Below are 23453 nucleotides of genomic sequence, written 5' to 3'. Positions count from 1 at the left end.
GTTAGGAGTTGGGCACATATTTTTGGTACTAACATCTGAAGATCGTATACCAATGCCTGAGCCCTACGACAAGAGCTCATCACCACATCCCTAACAGCTGCCTACGGTATGCCAGTCATATTCTTTGCCCTTCTAGGGCAGCCTTGTTTCAATTCCTTATACCCTCTCATTGGTGAGATGGCAGTGTAACGCTTGCACCCCCCTCATCGGTGATGGAAGGGTGTAATGCTTGCTGTCAGCACAGAGCTCACTTTAGATCCTCTGTCTCCCTCTTTCTGCCCCTCCCCTTCTCATCCACTCACTCCAAAATAAACATTTAAAAAGATCAATTGCCATTAGATACATTTGTGCCATCCTCACAATCCTGTTGGCTCCTGACACTGTAGAAACTACTTTCCCCACCCTTCCCCCCACAGTAGCCATTGGCCACACCCAGCCACAATCTATCCCAGATCATCCTCGTTTGGGGAGGACAGAAGAGGAGTACAGAGCGTTCTGTTGCTTAAACCAAGAAAATAGGACTCTCCTTGTCCATTCTTCATGGACCTCTCCGGTGTCGTTGCCTGAAATAATTCTTTGGCCCTTCTGAGATAGGAGTCCCAGCCAGAGCTGACAGTTGGTGGCGCATGTACCGCAGAGAGTCTGGCAGCGCTGGGGAAACACCACATGGTTCATCCCAACAATGCTGAGTTTGCCAGAGGGAAAGTGGCCGGGGCTCTATGTAAGAACTAGAATACAAGAGCAAATGGCCTTCGGGTCCTCTGTGCATTCTGAAACCGCTGCTGCTCAGCCCAGCAATGACTTGCAAACAGCAGCTGGTGTCAGTGGCCATAAGACAGATGAGCCTGCTAAGCTGGCTGGAACAAACGACAGGTCATTGTTCTCTTCAGTGTTGACTGTGCACAGAGCAAGTCACCCCACCAGCAGCAAAGGTGAAGATAAATAGTTCTAACCGGAGTATCAGCTGAAAAGAGCAGGGAGTGGTATGGGAGAAGCAGAATAATTGTCAGGGATAGCATGTTAAATGTTGGCAGTAAAACACTTGAACATTCCACTTGATTCTTTTGTCTGGTGCTTATAGTTTAAAAAAAAAAAAAAAAACCCAGCATTTAGTTACCAAAGGCTTTGAAAACATCTATAAAAATTTGGTGCACGAGCAACCATGTCCTTTGATGTGAACGTTCTAGAAGTAATATAGACAGAAGAGGAAGGAGAAAAAAATCTCTTGAGCACCAGCTTTGTACTCATCACACTATAGCCACTATTTAGTTAGCCTCTACAACAACCCTGTGAGGTACGCATCGCTATCCTAGTTTTACAGAAGAGAAACTATGCTTACACAGGGTAAGTCTCCTAAAAGCATGCAGCCCTTGAATAGGGAACTAGAATTTGAATCCATGTGTGCTTGACTGAAATGCCGTGATCTGTCCTTCAGGCACGCAGCCTCCAACCCACAAAGAGCGTTAGGGAAATTTTAACAGGAACCACAATTCGAGAGTCAGGTGATTTGTTCTTGTAATAATGGATTGTCCTCTTTCCTACTGCTTCTTTGTTTTCCTGTCCCCGTGGTTGCTAAACAGTAGTCTGCAGACGAACAGAGCTGGCTCCAGGGAGGAGAAGCTGGAAGGATTATATTGTGCATGTTCACTGTTTTCCAAAGGGTTTCTTCAAGATGCATGCCATGGAACAACCATGACTGGGGAGATAAAAGCTTCATCACGGCCTATGTCACCAGCAGAGACTTTGGGGAACAAATGTTCCCGTTCAACATAATTAGCTTGGCCAGTCGGGACTGCAACTGTCAAATATGGGCGACTGTTTTTTCTTTGCCAAATCAATGAGTGAGGATCCAAAATACTAATTACGGTGCAGAAACTACCCACCACATATTACACAAGCTTGTGAAGACTACCACGGTTATTCCATCTGTTTGTACCACACAGCCATGAGACATGTCAAAACAGAAGAATAAAAGCCATCAGAGTTTATGAGCTGATGTTAACCCATCCAGCTACATGTCTACTATAGTGTATTATGGGTGTTATTTCAGGCAAGTAGAGGTTATAAGCCCTATTCTCATTAGAGAAGACAGCAATGGATAATTTGTACCTACAAAGGTAATTGAATGTTGCATATAATTTCCTTGAGAGCCTGTGGCAAATGTATGTAGAGTCTTTGAATAAAAAGCTCTTCTGGGTATTAAAAGGTTGCCTTTGGGTTAAATAATTCTATAATACTAATTCTATTGGGTCAGCCTCATTGTTTAGCGGTAATAACATAAAACATGCCCTTCAAAACTTACCTAAGGTCAAGGCTTTTTTACAGAAAATAAAGTTTTAGGCTTTTTGAGTTTAGAGTGTATGGTGTCCGGGGACGTGAAGCAAATTTTATATGTCTTGTCTTCCCTAGGACCTGGTACAGTGCATGACTAAGGTGGGCTTTTAATCAATGTTTATAGATGATTGGGCCAACATGCTGGAGAAGTAGGGGGATCCATACTTCCCATGTCTCTCAAACAAAGAGGTGCAGAAGCCAAACGACTTTGAACACCAGAGCCTGGGAGGAAAAGAGATTGCACCTACTAGGAAGAAAATGGGAAAGCTGGAGAAAAGATAGGTGGGTAACTGTGAAACGGGGGAGATTTAAAAAAAAAGGCTGCGTGGGCATGGAGGGCAGGGACCGCCTTCTGCAGAGAGACAAAGGGAAGAGAAAGAGATGCTAGGGAATTGTAGGACCCTATCTGGACAGGATAAAGACCTTGGACTGAGACTGAGAGGGATCTGATCTCTAACTGTGGGGCTTTCTTCAGACTGGAGCCGGCTCCCTCTTCACACACCTGGGGAGGAGGGGAGCCAGCCTGGGTGTGATGGTAGGTCAGGGGCTCAGTCTGCAGTTGGAAAAAGCGGTTCCCTTCCTGGAGCTGCGCGATAGTACAAAATCTGCCTGTGTCCACCACCCCTAGGCTCAGTGGCTGGGTGAGGGTGCAGTCTGCAGGAGGAAAAGGCAGATGTCTCCCTGGAGTGCTGTGGGAAAAGACAAAGCCTGCCTGAGTCCACCGTCCACCACCCCAGGGGCTTGCGGGGAGGGCGGCGGCTCTTGGTCCACAAGAGGAGAAGTCAGTCCTCCCTGTAGTGTGGTGGCACAGACAAAGCCAGCCAGGACCACATATCCTCCCACTGAGAGGTGCTTCCCCAGTGCCAGAGTGCATGGAGCGGGACTTTGAATCCTAGCCAGCCCAGGTCAGGGGAGTTGGTGGAACGAAAAGGACCCGCCTGTCTGCCCCCGCGGTGCAATGGTGATGACTCAAATGGAGTCCAGCGGTCCAGCTCCATGGAGAAGAGACTGGGGATCACCATTTCCCACCACCACCACCACCAAAGCGGGGCCTCAGGGATTACTCCCGGGGCCCACAGTGGAGGTGGGTCCAGACTACACCAAATCACGCCCCTTTGCACTGGGTAACTGCGTAACTACCCGAGCGGCTCACACCCTGTGGAAAGCCCCTCCCGACGAGGGATGCAGCATTGTCTGGATTAAATCTAGGTCAATTCTGGATATATAGATATATTCTCCCCGCCCCCATTTCTCCTCCTTATCTCTTTCCTCCCCTAGGCTGGTTACTCTGGTTATTGGTCTGTCTAAACAGACATATTTAATCCATTGTCTTGATACACATTCTACATCATCTTCTTTACACTCCTTTCTCTCTCTCTGGAATAATCAAGCCATATAGTTTCTCTGTGTGGGTAACTTTATCTTCGTTTTGTTTGCCCCGCCTCCTTCTTTATTTTCCTCTCTCTCTCTCTCTCTCTCTGGATTAAGCCTTTTAGTCTCTCTGCCTAGTCAATGTTTATTTTTTCTTCCCTCCCCCTTCCCCCACTCCTGTCATTTCTCGCTTTGTATGTGCTCTTCCATCAGCACTGCCTCCACCCTCTTCTTTACTTGTAGTTGGTGTTTTTGGGTTTTTGGTTTTAGTCTTCAGTTTTTCATTTTTGTTTGTTTGTGTTGTTTGTGTGTTTGCATGTTTTTGTCTCCTGTTTGTCTATCTGTTTTCCTTTACAGGGCTACTCCAAGGAGCAAATCAAAGCACATCTGGTGGAGGGTCCAAAATATCACTACAAGTAGGGTAATAAAATAACCAAAGTCACAACAATAAAGAGCAAGTAACAATCTCCGAAAAAACACCTCCTGAAGGGCCAGGCCCTGGACAGTGTATGATCCTCCTTTAATATAGCAGTGCTCACAGGTGCAGAGCACACAACAAGCTTTTAAAACACATAAGGGACAGAAAACTAGACAAAATGGCGAAAGAGAAAAATTCAACTCAAAAGAAATTCCAGGAAGTAGCGACAGTTAATGAATTGATCAAAACCGCTATATTCAGCAATATAACTGAGGAAGGATTTAGAATAATAGTCATCAAATTAATTGCTGGTCTTGAAAAAAGCAAAGAGGACAGCAGAGAATCTATTGCTACAGAGATCAAGGGGCTAAAAAATTTTCATGATGAATTAAAAAAATGCTGTAAATGAAATGCAAAATAAAATGGAGGTGGCCACAATGCAGATTGAAGAGGCAGAGGGGAGAATTGGTGAATTAGAAGATAAAATTATGGAAAAAGAGGAAGCTGAGAAAAAGAGATAAAAAAATCCAGGAGAACAAAGGGAGACTTAGAGAACTAAGTGATTCAATCAAATGGAACAATATCCATATCATAGGAATTCCAGAAGAAGAGAGAGAGAGAGAGAGAGAGAGAGAGAAAGAGAAAGGGGCTGAAGGTGTACTTGAACAAATCATAGCTGAGAAATTCCCTGATCTGGGGAAGGAAACAGGCATTGAAATCCAAGAGGCACAGAGAACTCACTTCAGACGTAACTTGAATCGATCTTCTGCACAACATATCATAGTGAAACTCACAAAATACAAGGATAAAGAGAAATTTCTGAAAGCAGCTAGAAATAAACACACTCTAACATATAAAGGGAGACCAATAAGACTAGTGGCAGATCTCTCTACTGAAACTTGGCAGGCCAGAAAGGAATGGCAGGAAATCTTTAATGTGATGAACAGAAAAAATATGCAACCAAGAATCCTTTACCTGGCAAGTCTGTCATTCAGAATAGAAGGAGAGATAAAGGTTTTCCCAAACAAACAAAAATTGAAGGAATTCATCACCACTAAACCAGGCCTACAAGAGATCCTAAGGGGGACCCTGTGAGTGAAATGTTGCAAGGACCACAAAGTACCAGAGACATCGCTACAAGCATGAAACCTACAGACATCACAATGACTCTAAACCCATATCTTTCAATAACACTGGAATGTAACTGGACTAAATGCTCCAACCAAAAGACATAGGGTATCAGAATGGATTAAAAAAAAGGAGGACCCATCTATTTTCTACAAGAGACTCATTTTAGACCTCAGGACACCTTCAGATTGAAAGTGAGGGGATGGAGAACTAGCTATCATGCTACTGGAAGTTAAAAGAAAGCTGGAGTAACCATACTTAGACAACTAGACTTTAAATGAAAGGCTGTAACAAGAGCTGGAAAAGGGAATTATATAATAATTACAGGGTCTATTCATCAGGAAGAGCTAACAATTATAAATGTCTATGCACCAAATATGGGAGCCCCCACATATATAAAACAATTACAAACATAAGCAACCTTATTGATAAGAATGCGGTATTGCAGGAGACTTTAATACTCCACTTACAACAATGGATTGATCATCTAGACACAGGATCAATAAAGAAACAAGGGCCCTGAATGATACATTGGATCAGATGGACTTGACAGATATATTTAGAACTCTGCATCCCAAAGCAACAGAATACACTTTCTTCTTGAGTGTACAAGGAACATTGTCCAAGATAGATCACATACTGGGTCACAAAACAGCCCTTCCTAAGTATGAAAGAATTGAGATCATACCATGCACACTTTCAGACCACAATGCTATGAAGCTTGAAATCAACCACAGGAAAAAGTCTAGAAAACCTCCAAAAGCATGGAGGTTAAAGAACACCCTACTAAAGAATGAATGGGTCAGCCAGGCAATTAGAGAAGAAATTAAAAAATATATGGAAACAAATGAAAATGAAAATACAACAATCCAAATGCTTGAGATGCAGCAAAGGCAGTCCTGAGAGGAAAATACATTGCAATCCAGGCCTATCTCAAGAAACAAAAACCCCAAATACAAAATCTAACAGCACACCTAAAGGAACTAGAAGCAGAACAGCAAAGACACCCCACACCCAGCAGAAGAAGATAAATAATAAAGATCAGAGCATAAATAATATAGAATCTAAAAAAATAGTAGAGCAGATCAATGAAACCAAGAGTTGGTTTTTTGAAAAAATAAACAAAATTGATAAGTCTCTAGCCAGGCTTCTCAAAAAGAAAAGGGAGATGACCCAAATAGATAAAATCATGAATGAAAATTATTACAACCAATCCCTCAGAAATACAAGCAATTATCAGGGAATACTATGAAAAATCATATGCCAACAAACTGGACAACCTGGAAGAAATGGACAAATTCCTAAACACCGACACACTTCCAAAACTCAAATGGGAAGAAATAGAAAATTCTAACAGACCCATAACTAGTAAAGAAATTCATTCAGTTATCAAAAATCTCCCAACAAATAAGAGTCCAGGACCAGATGGCTTCCCTGGGGAATTCTACCAGACATTTAAAGTAGAGATAATACCTATCCTTCTCAAGCTGTTCCAAAAAACTGAAAGGGAAGGAAAACTTCCAGGCTCATTCTATGAAGCCAGTGCTACTTTGTTTCCCAAACCAGACAGAGACCCAGCAAAAAAAGAGAATTACAGGCCAATATCCCTGATGAATATGGATGTAAAAATTCTCAACAAGATACTAGCAAATCGAATTCAACAGTATATAAAAAGAATTATTCACCATGATCAAGTGGGATTCATTCCTGGGCTGCAAGGCTGGTTCACTATTCACAAATCAATCAATGTGATACATCACATTACTAAAAGAAAAGATAAGAACCATCTGATCCTATCAATAGAGGAAGAAAAAGCTTTTAAAAAAATACAGTATCCTTTTTTTTTTTTTAATTTTTTTTCAACGATTTTATTTATTTTGGGGACAGAGAGAAACAGAGCATGAACGGGGGAGGGGCAGAGAGAGAGGGAGACACAGCATCGGAAACAGGCTCCAGGCTCCGAGCCATCAGCCCAGAGCCTGACGCGGGGCTCGAACTCACGGACCGCGAGATCGTGACCTGGCTGAAGTCGGACGCTTAACCGACTGCGCCACCCAGGCGCCCCTACAGTATCCTTTCTTATTTTTATTTATTTATTTATTTATTTATTTATTTATTTATTTTTTAACATTTATTTATTTTTGAGACAGAGAGAGACAGAGCATGAACGGGGGAGGGTCAGAGAGAGGGAGACACAGAATCTGAAACAGGCTCCAGGCTCTGAGCTGTCAGCACAGAGCCCGACGCGGGGCTCGAACTCACAGACTGTGAGATCATGACCTGAGCCGAAGTCGGCCGCTTAACCGACTGAGCCACCCAGGTGCCCCTAGTATCCTTTCTTAATAAAGACCCTCGAGAAAGTCGGGATAGAAGGAACATACTTAAACATCATCAAAGCCATTTATGAAATGCCCACAGCTAATATCATCCTCCATGGGGAAAAACTGAGAGCTTTCCCCTGAGATCAGGAACACAACAGGGATGTCCAGTCTCACCACTGTTGTTTAACATAGTGCTGGAAGTGCTAGCATCAGCAATCAGACAACACAAGGAAATCAAAGGCATCAAAATTGGCAAAGATGGCGTCAGGTTTTCACCGTTTGCAGATGACATGATACTATACATGGAAAACCTTATAGACTCCACCAAAAGTCTGCTAGAACTGATACATGAATTCAGCAAAGTCGCAGGATACAAAATTAATGTACAGAAATAAGTTGCATCTTTATACACCAATAATGAAACAACAGAAAGACAAATAAAGAAACTGATACCATTCACAATTGCACCAAGAATGCACAATCCCAATTCACAATTGCAAACCAAGAATTAGGTTTAGGAGTAAACCTAACCAAAGATGTAAAAGATCTGTATGCTGAAAAGTATAGAAAGCTTATGAAGGAAATTGAAGATAACAAAGAAATGGAAAAACATTCCATGCTCATGGATTGGGATAATAAATATTGTTAAAATGTCAATCCTACCCAGAGCAATCTACACATTCAATGCAATCCCAATCAAAATTGCACCAGCATTCTTCTCCAAGCTAAAACAAGTGATCCTAAAATTTGTATGGAAACACAAAAGACACTGAATAGCCAAAGTAATATTGAAGAAGAAAACCAAAGCAGGAGGCATCACAATCCCAGACTTTAACCTCTACTACAAAGCTGTAATCATCAAGACAGCATGGTATTGGCACAAAAACAGACACATAGACCAATGGAATAGAATAGAGACTCCAGAATTGGACCCACGAAAGTATGGCCAACTAATCTTTGACAAAGCGGGAAAGAATATCCAATGGAAAAAAGACAGTCTCTTCAACAAATGTTGCTGGGAGAACTAGACAGCAACATGCAGAAGATTGAAACTAGACCACTTTCTCACACCATTCACAAAAATAAACTCAAAATGGATAAAGGACCTGAATGTGCGACAGGAAACCATCAAAACCCTAGAGGAGAAAGCAGGAAAAAACCTCTCTGACCTCAGCCGCAGAAATTTCTTACTGGACACATCTCCAGAGGCAAGGGAATTAAAAGCAAAAATGAACTATTGGGACCTCATCAAGATCAAAAGCTTCTGCACTGCAAAGGAAACAATCAACAAAACTAAAAGGCAACCAACGGAATGGGAAAAGATATTTGCAAATGACACATCAGACAAAGGGCTAGTATCCAAAATCTATAAAGAGTTCACCAAACTCCACACCCGAAAAACAAATAATCCAGTGAAGAAATGGGCAGAAAACATGAATAGACACTTTTCTAAAGAAGACGTCCAGATGGCCAACAGGCACATGAAAAGATGCTCAACCTCACTCATCATCAGGGAAATACAAATCAAAACCACACTCAGATACCACCTCACACCAGTCAGAGTGGCTAAAATGAACAAATCAGGAGACTATAGATGCTGGCGAGGTTGTGGAGAAACGGGAACCCTCTTGCACTGTTGGTGGGAATGCAAACTGGTGCAGCTACTCTGGAAAACAGTGTGGAGGTTCCTCAAAAAGTTAAAAATAGACCTACCCTATGACGAAGCAATAGCACTGCTAGGAATTTACCCAAGAGATACAGGAGTGCTGATGCATAGGGGCACTTGTACCCCAGTGTTTAGAGGAGCACTTTCAACAAGAGCCAAATTATGGAAAGAGCCTGAATGTCCATCAACTGACGAATGGATAAAGAAGATGTGGTTTATATATACAATGGAATACTACTTGGCAATGAGAAAGAATGCAATCATGCTATTTGCAGCAACATGGATGGAACTGGAGTGTATTATACTAAATGAAATAAGTCAATTAGAGAAAGACAGATATCATATGTTTTCACTCATAGGTGGATCCTGAGAAAGTTAACAGAAGACCAGGGTGGAGGGGAAGGCGGGAAAAAAAGTTATAAAGAGGGAAGGAGACAAACCACAAGAGACTCTTAAACACTGAGAGCAAACTAAGGGTTGATGGGGGGTGGGGGAGAGGGGAAAGTGGGTGATGGGCATTGAGGAGCGCACCTGTTGGGATGAGCACTGGGTGTTGTATGGAAACCAATTTGACAATAAATTATATGTTTAAAAATAATAAATAAATTAAAAATCAGTGTTTATAAAATGAATGAACAAATGAATGAATGAGACATTTGTGACTCTTTGGTTTGAGTTTATAAAATTAGTTCAGTAGGTACTGCTTATTTCTACTTAAATTATTAAATCGTATTTTGTGCATTTTCCTCTAACTCACAAAATGCTTACACCTCTTTCAGTGATGTTTCTTATATAAAGATGTCTGGATACTGAAGGCAAAAACAAGCTGAGTTAGGAATGGCATATACATGCCATTCCTCTCTTCTGTATCCATGGAAGACATTTTTGTTGACACCAATTTCTCCCTCGCCTCAAGACCCTTCACAGTCTGACCACCCTGGCAACTCCCAACAATTGCCTGGATCTGGCATAAAAGATGAACCTACTGACCCTCCTTAAGCTGGGATTTCCTTTTGGTATGGAGAACATGAGAGATGATCTCAGTGCACATAATAAGACCAATTGGTGAATTTAGATTTCCTACCAAAGAGGTGATTCTACTGGCAAAGCAGTTTTCTTAGAACATAAATCTAGTTTTGCTCTTTTGTTTTAGGAAGAGGACAAGGTTAGAAGAACTGTGGGGTCTGCTTGGTCCATCCAGCCTCCTGCTTAGCCAGCTTCCAAGTGGTCCTGGGTACTTAACATGTAGTTGTCCCAGCTCGTGAGTGAGGCATTTCGTGAGATATGAGAAATAAAGTATACTGTAATGATTAGATGCTGATATTTCTAAATGTGCAGTCCACTACATTGCAACCAGGAGATAAAAAAATAATATAAGAATAACTTAAGCATTTTAGAACTGAAGGTGCCTTAGCAATGGCCTCATTCAGCAGTTCTCAAACCCTCTTGGCTTCAGGACTCCTTTTCAGGCATAAAGAAATAATCTATGTCAGGCCAATGAGAGCCTCCTGGGGACTTTGGGAACAAATTGATTGGGAGACATACCCCATCTTCCTCCAGGATTGCAGACTCAGAGGATCAAGTTGCCGTGAGACAACTCTTCTGGCTTCGGAGAAAACGTCATCTGCAGAATGGATCCAGCTTTCTGAGGAAACCCAAACTGAATGCTGTGGACAGAGTTTCAAAGACCCCTGGACCTATGGTCCAGTCATGCCTTAACTTGGACGTGCTAGACAGCCCTGACTGGTTCACCTCCCAGCAAAGTGATTGAAGGGATACACTTTTGCTTGTACTAGTTTTTGTGAAGATTCCCTTGCAGTCAAGGATCCTTATTTACACAAATACCCACACTAATTTTCAGGATTTGGTCTAATTTATGCAAACCACTTAGCACAAAGTGACAGGCTCCATGATCATTATTGTGCAGCTGATTGCAAAACTGGTCTTGATGCACCACCACCTCCAATAGCCACGCTTTTCTCTTTGTCGTCTGTGTTGTGTCCCTGCTCCTTCCTCCACTCTGACTTTAGGCTCTGCTCTGTGATTGGTTTTTGTAATGGGATTTAGCAAGCATGATCCAAGAAAAAGTTTAAAATGATCTTGGGCTACCGAGGTTGCTCTCTCTCTCTCTCCGCTATCACCAGGGGAAGACAAAAGGTAGTTTCTTAAAGATCAGTTTCAATGAGGAATCTGGAACCTGATCAATAAGGTTTTTATATTCCATTTCATTAAAATTGGTCTAACGTGAACTTTGAACAGTTCCTTTAGCCATGAGTGATTTCGTAACATCATGGATCAAGCATTTGGAAGATACTGGTTCCCTGAGTTGTACGGATCTTCCAAATGTCGCACATTCCGTTGAAATATCACAAATCACATATGTCAATATTCCCACCAACCTCATTAGAAAAACTCATCATGTCATGCTCACGGAGGTGCTTATAAAATTTTCCACAGTTCCCATCTGTACATGAGACTTCAAATTCTGCAGTTGGTAACACATGCTGTCAGTTGTTTTCCTCAAAGTGATGGTCTCCCTTTGCTCATTTTGAAGAAACTGTCTTCCAAATATCCAAAACTGAATAACCATAGTTTGTCTGTAGGTAGTTTTTCAAATGGAGATCCCACCCTATGAAAAAAAGCGGTTAGTTTAGCTCTTAACCCAGTTGTCCACAAGCACTGTTCCTCAAGACAGCCAGAGTTACTTCAAAATTCAGCAAAAATGCTTCCTGGATGCTTTCCATTTTGTCACACAGAAAACCGAGGGCTGTTATTCAGTAAAATTAATAATTTGGTTCATCAAGGACACTCTTCATGAAACCGGCATTTATTTTTACTTTTATTTTCAAATGATTATTTGTCCCTGTGAGTGCCTATCAGTGAAAAACAGAACGATGGCTAGAAATTCCATACCACTGCCTGGATCTATGCTACAGCCCAGCAGTTTGGCCCAAAGTTGCTTTTGCACTAGACATGGCAAATGTCAAAACCATTGTTCCACGACTAAATCATGAAGTGCAAAACATTATTCAAAATTTGAGTGTTTCAGCACTTTTTTTTTTAATCTGTTGCTGAGGATTCACGGAAAAAGATTCTATGGGATAGTGAATCGATGCTGATAGGGGCATGCAAGCAAACCAGCAAGTCCAGGTCATCTTTAGATTCACTCAGATTTGCAGGGCGCCTGGATGGCTAAGTCGGTTGAGTGTCCAACTTTGGCTGTCATGATCTCATAGTTCATGGGTTCAGGCCCTGTGTCAGGCTCTGTGTGGATAGCTCAGAGCCTGGAGCCTGCTTTGGATTCTGTGTCTCCCTCTCTCTCTCTCTCTCTCTGCCCCTCCCCTGCTCATGCTCTGCCTCTGTCTCTCAAAAATAAATAAATGTTAAAAAAATTATTCACTCAAATTTGCAAACTGTAAGTACAGTTTTGCAAGGGAGAAATTAATGCGTTCTTTATATTTGCAGCGAAATATTCAAATCCATGAATTACTGTTATCTCCGGAAAATGCCACTGTTGTTGTCCTTTTGACTGACTTTTCATGCAGCAGGCATTCAGCAATGTCAACAGTACAGGATTTATTAGTTTAGGAGCTCTTCTGTGTGCTTCTCAAACCAATGAAATATTTAACCTGTGAGATGCATCAGTAGCTGCTTTGTTTCTAGCTTGCAAATCTGTATCGAACAACTTTTGACTTTTAAAGAGTTTATCACATCTGTGGTTAAAATACTCAATTCTTTTTTTCTTTAAACTTTTAATGATGACTCTCAATGGTATCTCAATTGATACCACAATTTTGCACACAATAATATTTGAAAATATTCTGTTGCACAGACCAGTAAGGTAATTGTTAGCATCTATAACGATGGCTCACATTATATATTTGTTATTTTCAGCTTTGCCTGTTTTGTTTTTCGCCATCTATCCTTCCCTTCCGTGAGACAGAATTCTCTGAGGTATCTGTTTTCTCTTTCAACATCTTCAACATTTAAGCAAGCCATTTTAATCTTCCTGTTATAAGCCAATGAACCATCTTTAAATATAAAGAGAATATCTTTTTTTCATTTGAGAATAAAATATAAATCCTAAAATAATTTTGATAAACCTTAAATGGAGTTTTTTGAAAAAAAAGTATAATATTGCAAAATGAGACAATAAGGTATACTCCCATTTAGTTGTGTCTTTGTGTGTATACAAGAAAAATTCATGGATTTCAATATTTGTTGGACGTCAATGAGATTATGATTGTGAGGGTACAGTAGAAGTATTGAAAAAGTGTGAGTTCATCTCTGGAAAGATACATACTTATACCTTAAACTTACTACCTCTGACAGGTGCAGGCACCACAGGAATATTCAAGCATATATTCAATTATCCATTAAAGTGATGATGTCAACACTTGTCCTGTAGTTTGGAGAACTATTTGTGAGGGAATGACTGTAAAAGACAAATGTGTTTTAAAATTACTGTGAAAATCAGAGCTTTTCTGGGTGGCTCAGTTGGTTAAGTGTCAGACTCTTGATTACAGCTCAACTCATGATCTCGGAGTTAGTGACATTGAGTCCTTGGTAGGGCTCTGCACTAACAGCACGGAGCCTGCCTGGGATTCTCTCTCTTTCTGTCTCTCTCTCTCTCTCTTTCTCCCTCTCTCTCTCTCCCTCCTTCTGGCCATACCCTGCTCATGTGCTCTTTCTCTCAAAATAAATTTTAAAAATTACTAGGAAAATAGTTTCAAGCTCCTAGACCCCCTACAAGGCTTGTAGGAAACTTACAGTTCCCCTAGACTGTCCTCTGAGAAGTAGTAAACTCCTTTATATTTTGGAGACAGAAAAAGAGACAGACCAAAAAAAAAAAAAAAAAAAAAAGGCACTTACTTAAATTAGCTCAAAGGTAGAATTATCATGTAAATCTCCTGCCTTCCACTACTATAGAGTGCCTTCTCTGTCTCTCTTTCTGTCTCTCTCTCCTCATCCTTTTTGTCCCAACATTCCACTGAATTAAAAGTCCCAAGAAGATAGAAATCTTCATATTCATCTCTGGGTGTCCCAGCACTTACCAACTAGAGCAAATTGATACCCAGTAACTGATTTGTCGTTTGGGATTCAAGATTTGGTGATAAGAGATTGCTTTTGTATGCTCACATGAAAATCAAGGCTCAGTTAAAATTACCATGACTTTTAGAGATAAACTAAGAGTTCCTCTAATTTAATCTTTGGCCATAACACAATCTTTCTGTTTTTGTTTTTAGTAAAAATGGCATTCAATTACTAATGAGAAAATCTAGCTGAGCTAACTTAAACCACAAGTTAGGGGGACGTGGGTGGCTTAGTTAAGCATCAGACTCTTGATTTCGGCTTAAGTCATGATCTCACAGTCATGGGATCCAGCTCAGCCTGAGATTCTCTTTCTCTCTCTGTCAAAAATAAATAAACAAACATTTCAAAACAAAATAAAAAGTACTCACAAGTTAGTTCATAGGCTTAGGTAACTAACTATAAGTCCAGTGATGGGTTTGGCTTCAGGAACAGGCGATTCCAGGAGATCAAACAATATCGCCAGATACGACCACCGGTCAGACCTCATTTCTCTTCTCGTGGCATTTTGGCTTTATTTCTATAAAGATTCCTTCCACAAGTGAGGGAGGAAAACTTCTAGCAGCCCAAATCTATATCTGTACAGTCTATAATTCAAAGACAGAGACATGCTTTCTCTCTCCTAACATTCATTTGTCAGTCACATGAAAGAACTTTGATTAATGTTTCCAGGGCTCACACGCATATCCCTGGAAGAATTAGTGAGGTTAGGAGGATGGGGTTCTATGATTGGCCCAGACTTTAATATGTGCTCACCTCTGAAGACAGAGATAAAATAGACCACACTTGTGACTCCCCTTCTAATTTTTCATGGAGTGAAAGTGGGTACTAAAGAAAAAACTGCTGCATTTTAATTTACAATATTTTTATGACCAATATACATATACTTCATAATACCAAAAAAAAAGGAGCATGAAAATCGCCTGCAATGCTACCATACACAGAGATTGCAAGAGAAAAATGCATGTGTATATTTTCAGTTTGGAAATAGGATTGAAAAAGGAAAAAGGTACAAGTTTTTAAGTTCAATATATATTTGGGGTGCCCGGGTGGCTCAATCAGTTAAGGGTCTGACACTTGATTTCAGCTCAGCTCATGATCTCACGGTTAGTTAGTTCAAGCACCACGTTGGGCTCTGTGCTGACAATGCGGAGGCTGCTTGGGATTCTCTCTCTTCTCTCTCTCTCTGCCTATCCCCGGCTAACGTGTGCTCTCTCTCGCTCTCTCTCTCTCTATAAATAAATAAATAAATATTGAAAATGTTTAATAAAATAAATTAATATATAGTCAACCATTTCCTCCCATTGCAAAATATTCTCCATAACCTAACTGTAATGACTGGGTCAAAGAGCAATCTTGGGAGATGCTCACAAACTTTCCTCTTCCATAAGAGTAATTTTGATCTTCTTTTTGTAGGTGAAGTTACTATTTTCTCTGCAGCGTGCCTTGTTGTTTAGGTAAGGCTATAGGGTGGACGCTGAGCATCTCATGGAAAGCCTTTACTTCCCTATGCCCCCAAATAAATTCATATTCAAATATTGAATCTGGGGAAAGATTACAGACATACCAGCATGTGCCCAGACTTGCAGAGGTTTGAAAGAAAGCTTGGCTGGAGGCCCGTCTCGCTCCTGCCATGTGGCTGAGCAGGCTGTGAGGCCAGAACCTCACACGTACATGAATGCCGGAAGCGGTGAGCATGGTGAGCAATATCCTGACTTGATTATTTCAGATTCTTGTTACTTGTTAAATAATGGAACAGGAACAATCCACAGCAGGCGTCCTTGAAGTTACAGGGAGCCAGTCATGCCTAGGAGAAAAAGTCTGTGAAAATGTCCTTCTTTCCTTGCACAAATACAGCCAGATGCGAAGACCTTCAGTGAAAGTCTTCCCGATTGAGCTATGGAAATGGATGCGTCGCATGTGCTCCGTTGTGAGACAGGATTCTCTTAAGCGGTATGCCGGTAAATGTTCAGCAACAAAATAAAGAAAACAAAACAGTATTTCTAAGCGTTTGCCAACATCTATGGTATAAATACTCCCGCAATGTTTAGTTTTCAATTGTCAACCTGACATCACTGAATGTGGTTTTAGGAAGAGAATCAGGCGTTTGACTTGGATCACCTGGCAAAAGCGTGCAGCAGCACAACATTGATTCAGCCCTTCCCTTCAACCACGTGTTTAGTGAGTTCCTCTGCGGTGTCAGACCTGGTGCTAGCCTCTGGGGGTTCAATAGTGAGCAAAACACATACATGGTTCCCGCTCACTTGGATTTGTAACGTAGTGGAGAAGAGAGACGTGAATCAAACATTCACTAAAATAAAAGTCACACTAAAGCAGGTACTAAGAGGTTGTTACCTTGTCTGGGATCAGAGAAGACTCCCCTGACTGTTATTTGTCTGCATGCCAGGGTAGGATACTGGTTTCAAGCCAGAGGGAAAAGCAGCTTCCAATATCTGGGCGTCACCCCTCTTCTCTTGATAACCAGATCCTTGTATTAAATCCCCATATCTGAAATAGCTAGGGTGGATTCTCTTTTCCTGACTAGACTCTAGATGATGTACTGAGGAAGTACATTTGAATTGAAATCTGTGAATATCTTACATTGGCTTTCTCCCCAAGCATCGAAACCTTGAGACAAGGATTTGAAGAAAAAGTCGGGGAGTGGAGAAGTAAGACAAGGGACAGAAGGAAGTAATTAAAGCATGCGTTATCAAGCAAACTAGCACCGTGAGCATCTTGAGCTGAATTCTACCTGGGACTCTCAAAGAGTGTGTTGAAAATGCCCCTCAGACTTATTTAAGGAGAGAGACAACTCCCAACAGCCATCTGTTGAGGGCTGCTTCTGAGGGGTGTAATTCCCCAGCATTTTTGGCATGCAGTAAAAATGGAAAGTGTGCACACTTGTGGCCAAGGAAGACCACAGGCAAGGAGACTCAGGGATGGCATTTGGAAGTCGGGTCAACTGGATTAGAAATGGTCAGTGCCAAAGGGATTTGTGCAGGGCACTGATAATGTCTGCTACAAATAAGTAAAAATAAATTGGTGTGTGTGTAGAACCATGTGAACACCTTTGTAGAAAATGTATTCAAAGCTGTTGAGAGTTGGCTCAAATACTACAAGTATGCATAAGTAGTTCATCATTCTATACTGGGCTTCAGCTAAATATGTTTGGACACCACTGTAATAATAGCAGCCCTAAACCAACCTGAGTTATATTGCTACCCACAGATAGCTCTTGAAATTTCCAACCTTTGACCTTTGAAAATGTGCAGTTGGTAAGGATGTGTTGTATTAATAGCATGTGTCAACCTTCTCTCTGACATTTCCCTCTTTCACTAAAGCCTTTTACTTTGTCTCCAAACTACCTTCACTTCCTCTGCCTATACGTTTTCACAAACTCTTCTACTTTCTAGGATGCTTCTGCCTTCCTCCTCCACCCTCCCCCACACGCAAAATCACACAATCTGTCCGGTGAACCCCCATTCATTTTTCCATACCCAGGTCCAGCATCAGCCCCTCTGTAAAGCTTGCTCTGAGCCTCAGGATCAGATAAGCTTAGCTTTCCTACACTCCATTTTACATAGCAGCATGTGGTCAAGAACAAGAACTTGAGAAACAAACTACCCTCCCTTTTTATTCAGGTAAAGTTGATGGGACACAAAATTAACCATCTTAAAATGTGCAATTCAGTAGAATTAGTACATTCACAATGTTTTGCAACCATCATCTCTAACCAGTTCCAAAACATTTTCAACACCCTGAAAGGAAACCCTGTACCCATGAAACCAGTAACTGCTAAGAGTTCATTTATCCTGGATATTTCTTAAAAGTGGAATTATACCAATATGCAACTGGCGTTCGTGTCTCACTTCTTTCACTTGGCATGTTTTCCAGGTTCCCCCATGTTGTAGCCTATGTTAGTACTTCATTTTTATGACTGAAGAATATTCCCTTGTATGGATATGCATACCCTTGTATGGATTCCCTTGTATGTATGTACAAATAGGTTTGACAACCTATTTCCAATACTTCTGGGTATCCACTTAGGAGTGGGATTTCTGACTCACATGGAAATTCTATGTTTAACTTCTTGAAGAACCATTGAACTCTTTTTCACAGTAGTTACACCATTTTACATTCCCAACTTCGAGGTGAGAGGGTTTAATTTCTAGAACTGCCCAGTCTTGAATATCGGTCCAGCTGCGTACTAGCTGTGCAGTCTTGGGCAAGTTACTTTCTGTGCCCAATTTCTATCATAAATAAAGAAGAGTAGAATTGTACCTACCTTATATGATTGTTTGAAGGGTTGATTAAGTGTATAAGTGTATGTAAAACACCTAAATACTGCCTGGTCCATAGGAAGCACCAAGTGTTAGCTATTTTAGTTATTTACTGCTGTTAGAGCACTCATTGTTCTCCATGAAAACTCAAAACATATCTCCACTTTTTAGCAGCATACGTAGCAAACAGAATATAGTCAACAAGTGTTTGGAGATTGAAATGGATGGTAAAAGCTAAGAAACTTGTCAAAAATAAGTAGGTAGAAATTTAAGCCATATTAAATATTGAAATATATAGCAACAAGTATTTAAACTGTGTGATACTCACATAACAATAGATACATAGATACGTATTTTGTAGGTAACAATCAAGTGGTCCATGATAGACCCTACTATATAAGTTCTTTTCTTCAAAAAAAATGTTAATGTTTCTTTATTTTTGAGAGAGAGAGAGAAAGAGAGCAGGGGCAAGAGAGGTGCAGAGAGAGAGAGAGGAAGACACAGAACTCAAAGCAGGCTCCAGGCTCCACACTGTCAGCACAGAGCCTGATGCAAGGCTGAAACTCATGAACTGTGAGATCATGACCTGAGTCAAAGCTGGATGCTTAACTGACTGAGCCACCCAGGCACCCCTATAAGTTCTTAATATATGGCAGGCGTATGATAAATTATAAAGAAGTATGAATTATAAAAAGTTCTGTATCTAACACCATATACCAGGGTCAATCCAGATGAATGTGAATTTTTATTTAAAATTAAATTACACAAAATTACAAGAAAATTTAGGCAGGGGCACCTGGGTGGCTCAGTTGGTTGAGCATCCCACTTTGGCTCAGGTCCTGATCTCATGGTCTGTGAGTTCGAGTCCCAGGTCGGGCTCTGTGCTGACAGCTCAGAGCCTGGAGCCTGCTTCAGATTCTGTGTCTCCCCCTCTCTGCCCCTCCCCCCTCATGTTCTGTCTCTTTATCTCTCTCTGTCAAAAATAAATAAACATTAAAAAAATTTTTTTTAAAGAAAATTTAGGCAAATATATTTGTCTCTCTACCTGGGAGATAGAAGTATGGAAGAAATCTCAAAGGAAGAGAGCAATGAATCTGGTTATTATAACAGAAAAAGGCTCTGCTCTTCAAAAAATAAATGAAATAAAAAGGCAAGCAAACAGAAAAAATAACATAAATATTACAAAGTGTTTATATCCTTAACATAGAAAGAACTGTTATAAGTCATTAAGGAAAACAGCACGGCAGTAATAGAAAAATAAGGGGAAAAGTAGTGTTTTAAAATAATTTCCAGGGGCGCCTGGGTGGCGCAGTCGGTTAAGCGTCCGACTTCAGCCAGGTCACGATCTCGCGGTCCGTGAGTTCGAGCCCCGCGTCAGGCTCTGGGCTGGTGGCTCAGAGCCTGGAGCCTGTTTCCGATTCTGTGTCTCCCTCTCTCTCTGCCCCTCCCCCGTTCGTGCTCTGTCTCTCTCTGTCCCAAAAATAAATAAACGTTGGAAAAAAAAAAATTAAAAAAAAAAAATTTCCAAAGGAAAAATAATAACCAAAAAACAAATTTAAAAAAAAATCAAGGGGCGCCTGGGTGGCGCAGTCGGTTAAGCTTCCGACTTCAGCCAGGTCACGATCTCGCAGTCCGTGAGTTCGAGCCCCGCGTCAGGCTCTGGGCTGATGGCTCGGAGCCTGTTTCCGATGCTGTGTCTCCCTCTCTCTCTGCCCCTCCCCCGTTCATGCTCTGTTTCTCTCTGTCCCAAAAATAAATAAAAAACGTTGAAAAAAAAATTAAAAAAAAAATCATGAAAATGAAAATATCTTATTTTATTAAGAAACAAAGAAATGTGAATTAAAGGAGAAGCCATTTTTACCCAATAAATTAACTGGACTTTAGACACTGATAAGCCTCAGTGACAGTGTGGGTACACTGAGATGGGGCTGTCACATATTGCTGATCGCTGTGCAAATTGTTGCAAATTTTCTGGAAATTCTAGAACTTCTTTTAATACAATCATATATTCTTGTTTATGCCTGGTTTCTTCTACAAGTTTAATGTTTTTGAGATTCATCCATGTTATTGTGTATATCAGAAGTCCTTTCTTTTAGTTGTGAAGCAATGTTCTGTAGTGTGAATACACAACAAATTGTTTATCCATTACTATTGGTGAACATTTGGGTGGCTTCTAATTTGGGGCTCTTACAGATAAAGCCCGTTATGAACATTCTTGAACAACTCCTTATTTGGACACATGTTTCATTGGGGGGGGGGGGGCGGTAAATACCTAAGAATGAAATTGCTATATTGTATGGTAAATATACATTGCAGTTTATAAGAAACTGTCAAACTATTTTCCATTTTTTGAAATATTCGACTAATTTATATTTCTACCAATAAGGTATGAGAGTTGAAGGAGTTCCATTTCTTCACCAACACTTAGTATTCTCAGTCTCTTAATTTAGGCAATCTATTCGTTGTGGGTTTTTTAAAATGTTTATTTAGTTTTGGGGGGGGTGGAGAATGCGAGTGGGGGAGGGACAGAGAAGGGGAGACAGAGGATCCCAAGTGGGCTCCACGCTTACAGCACAGAGCCCAGTGCAGGGCTCAAACTCTTGAACCATGAGATCATGACCTGAGCTGAAGTCAGGGGCTTAATCGACTGAGCCACCCAGCTGCCCCAGGATTTTTTTGTTTTAAAGTAAGAATATTTTTTGGGTGGTGTTGTGTTTGTCATATTGCCTCCCATCTTGGCCATGATGTCTGGTTGTTTCATTCTTAACAGACTAAAGGCAGAGCAAGTTCAGGTGGCCAAAACCTGATCTTTCCAACCTTTCATCAATTGGTTCATCTACTGAAGGCCTTTGACTGAATCAATTATTTTATTAGGGAGTACAAAATGATAATTTAAAAAATTCTCTCATTCTTTCCATATTTTTACCTAGAAGGTTCCCATAAACCACAACTTTCACATACTGACCATAGCTATTTTGTTGCCCTGAAAGAGCATCTACACAGGAAACAGGAAAAATCCTTATTCTTTCTCTTAAGTTGCCAATAAATGGAATTGTCAATAATTTTTTCGAAGAGTTTTCTCTTGACTTGGGAAAATGTTCACAATATAATGTTGAGTAAGCAAAGCAGGATAAAGCTATATTTAGTAAGAGCATTTGTTTTCTCTGCTTTATGGGATTGTAGGTAGTTCTTATTTAAGCTACACTTAGTATATTTTCCTAGTTTCAATAACGAGCAATACTTACAAAATCTGTCCAAAAAAGTTATTATAAGTTTGCTGACTTATTCGATGGATGGCTGGATCAAGTTTTTTCAACATTTCCCATTTTCACAGCTGTTTGAGGCTGTGTAGTGCACATATTATAAAGGGGGTGAAGAGCATTAGACAGGGAAAAGGCAGAGGTTCCATTAAGCCAGCTCTTGAGTTTCTCCGATCTAATCCATTTTCTTCCTTTAGGTCCTGACATCTTTTAAGAAGAAGTGAGATAGAATGGGCTGGACTATAAATAAAACTGCTGCTGGCAAGAAGAAAACATGAGGGGTTGCTACCATAAAATCCCACCATGAAAACTTGAAAAGAAAAATGCCTCAGGTAAAAGGCCTATGTTCCTGCTTGTTGATAAGTAAAGATATTTAGAGACATAACATCACCTCTGATCTCTCTAATGTTTTTATAGCTCATGCTGATATTTAGGTATTTGGGATATGTCAAAATCCTATTCTGTTACACACTGAATCGGTCAACGTCTCCAAAGAGTGCCATTTACTGTTGTATGTGTGCCTTTTAAGTGTTCAAATCTTTGCACCAAAATGAATTCCACTTTATAAGAAAACAACTCAGTGAGGGATCTTTATGCGAGACAAATACTGATTGGAAAATATGGCTTCCTTGGATCCAGGCACCCAGGTCTTCCCTGGAGCCATGGCTTATTTATGGAAGTTGAAGGCTAGCATTTTCACCTTTAGCATTTGATTGTCAGAATCTCAGCCTGGCATACAAAAATCTGAACTCACATTTTTTCCCCCTCTACAGGCTATTTGTTCTTTAGTGCAGCTTTCATTCCTCTTTGGATACATTCTCTTTGGCCAATTCAGCACCATTAGACTACAAAATGCCTCAAAGCATCAAATGATGTTTATTGAGATTGACAATCTCTGGGAAGCAGGCTTTCATTGTGGTTTGACTGAATTGAGTATTTCCCCCATGACAGTCACCCATGCAATTATTTGATCAGAGAGAGGCTTCATGCTGTTTACCAGCGTGGTGATCCCAGAAGTGAACATCATGAGAGGATTTCTCATTTTAGAGAAAGATACTGATATTTCAAGTGGCTACTATAAGCTAGACTTTTTTGTTGTGGCTATTTGTTTGTTTTCCTCCAGCAACCATATCCAGTTTTCCTCTAAAGAATGAGCACTCCACATTTGTAGTCATGAGGTTTAGGTACGACTGACTTCATCTTTCTGGGGATGGGCTTCCATAGCTTTCAAATAAATGTACTTCTTTTCTCTTACTATAGTGATTGATTTGAGAAGAGGCAGGTAAATAAAGCACACTGATTCCAGGTACTGAGAGAAGTTATCTCCTTCTTCCATGGAAACCACCAGAGGACAGAACTTTCTTTTGGCTAGACAGTAAAGCATGAGGATGTATGGCCTAGAACTTCCTCAGCAATTGTTGAAAGATGAGGTGAGCCATTCTGGGAACACGGTCAATGCCCAGAGGAGGCACACGACACAGAGGTAGATTACTCGTGACTCCATCAACTCTGGACCAAAGCTCCTCCGGATGTTTTACAGTGAGTGAGCCATTAAATGTGTCTATATTTCTTAAGCTAAGTTGG

General features: G+C 40.7%; 1 protein-coding gene across 2 annotated transcripts in view; it reads left to right on the top strand.

Annotated features, from left to right (window-relative positions):
* The window catches only part of LOC147571022 (transport and Golgi organization protein 1 homolog), a 131740-nt gene extending 108562 nt beyond the window's left edge, over nt 1–23178 (top strand). Inside the window, exons 6-7 of one of the 2 annotated variants that reach the window (XR_015247761.1) lie at nt 22067–22201; nt 23130–23178. Coding sequence is in view for 1 of the 2 variants with exons in the window: in XM_086696682.1 (XP_086552808.1) it covers nt 22067–22093 (27 nt within the window). In the remaining variant the exon portion in view is untranslated. Of the gene's footprint in view, nt 1–22066; nt 22255–23129 lie in introns of those variants that run through there. The other variant, XM_086696682.1, reaches the window with a different exon arrangement.
* The last annotated feature ends 275 nt before the right edge of the window (nt 23179–23453 follow it).

Source organism: Puma concolor, unplaced genomic scaffold (assembly GCF_028749965.1).
Source record: "Puma concolor isolate L17-30 unplaced genomic scaffold, mPumCon1.1.hap2 unalloc_scaffold_7, whole genome shotgun sequence".
NCBI lineage: Eukaryota > Metazoa > Chordata > Mammalia > Carnivora > Felidae > Puma > Puma concolor.
This window is presented reverse-complemented; position numbering and strand designations above follow the sequence as displayed.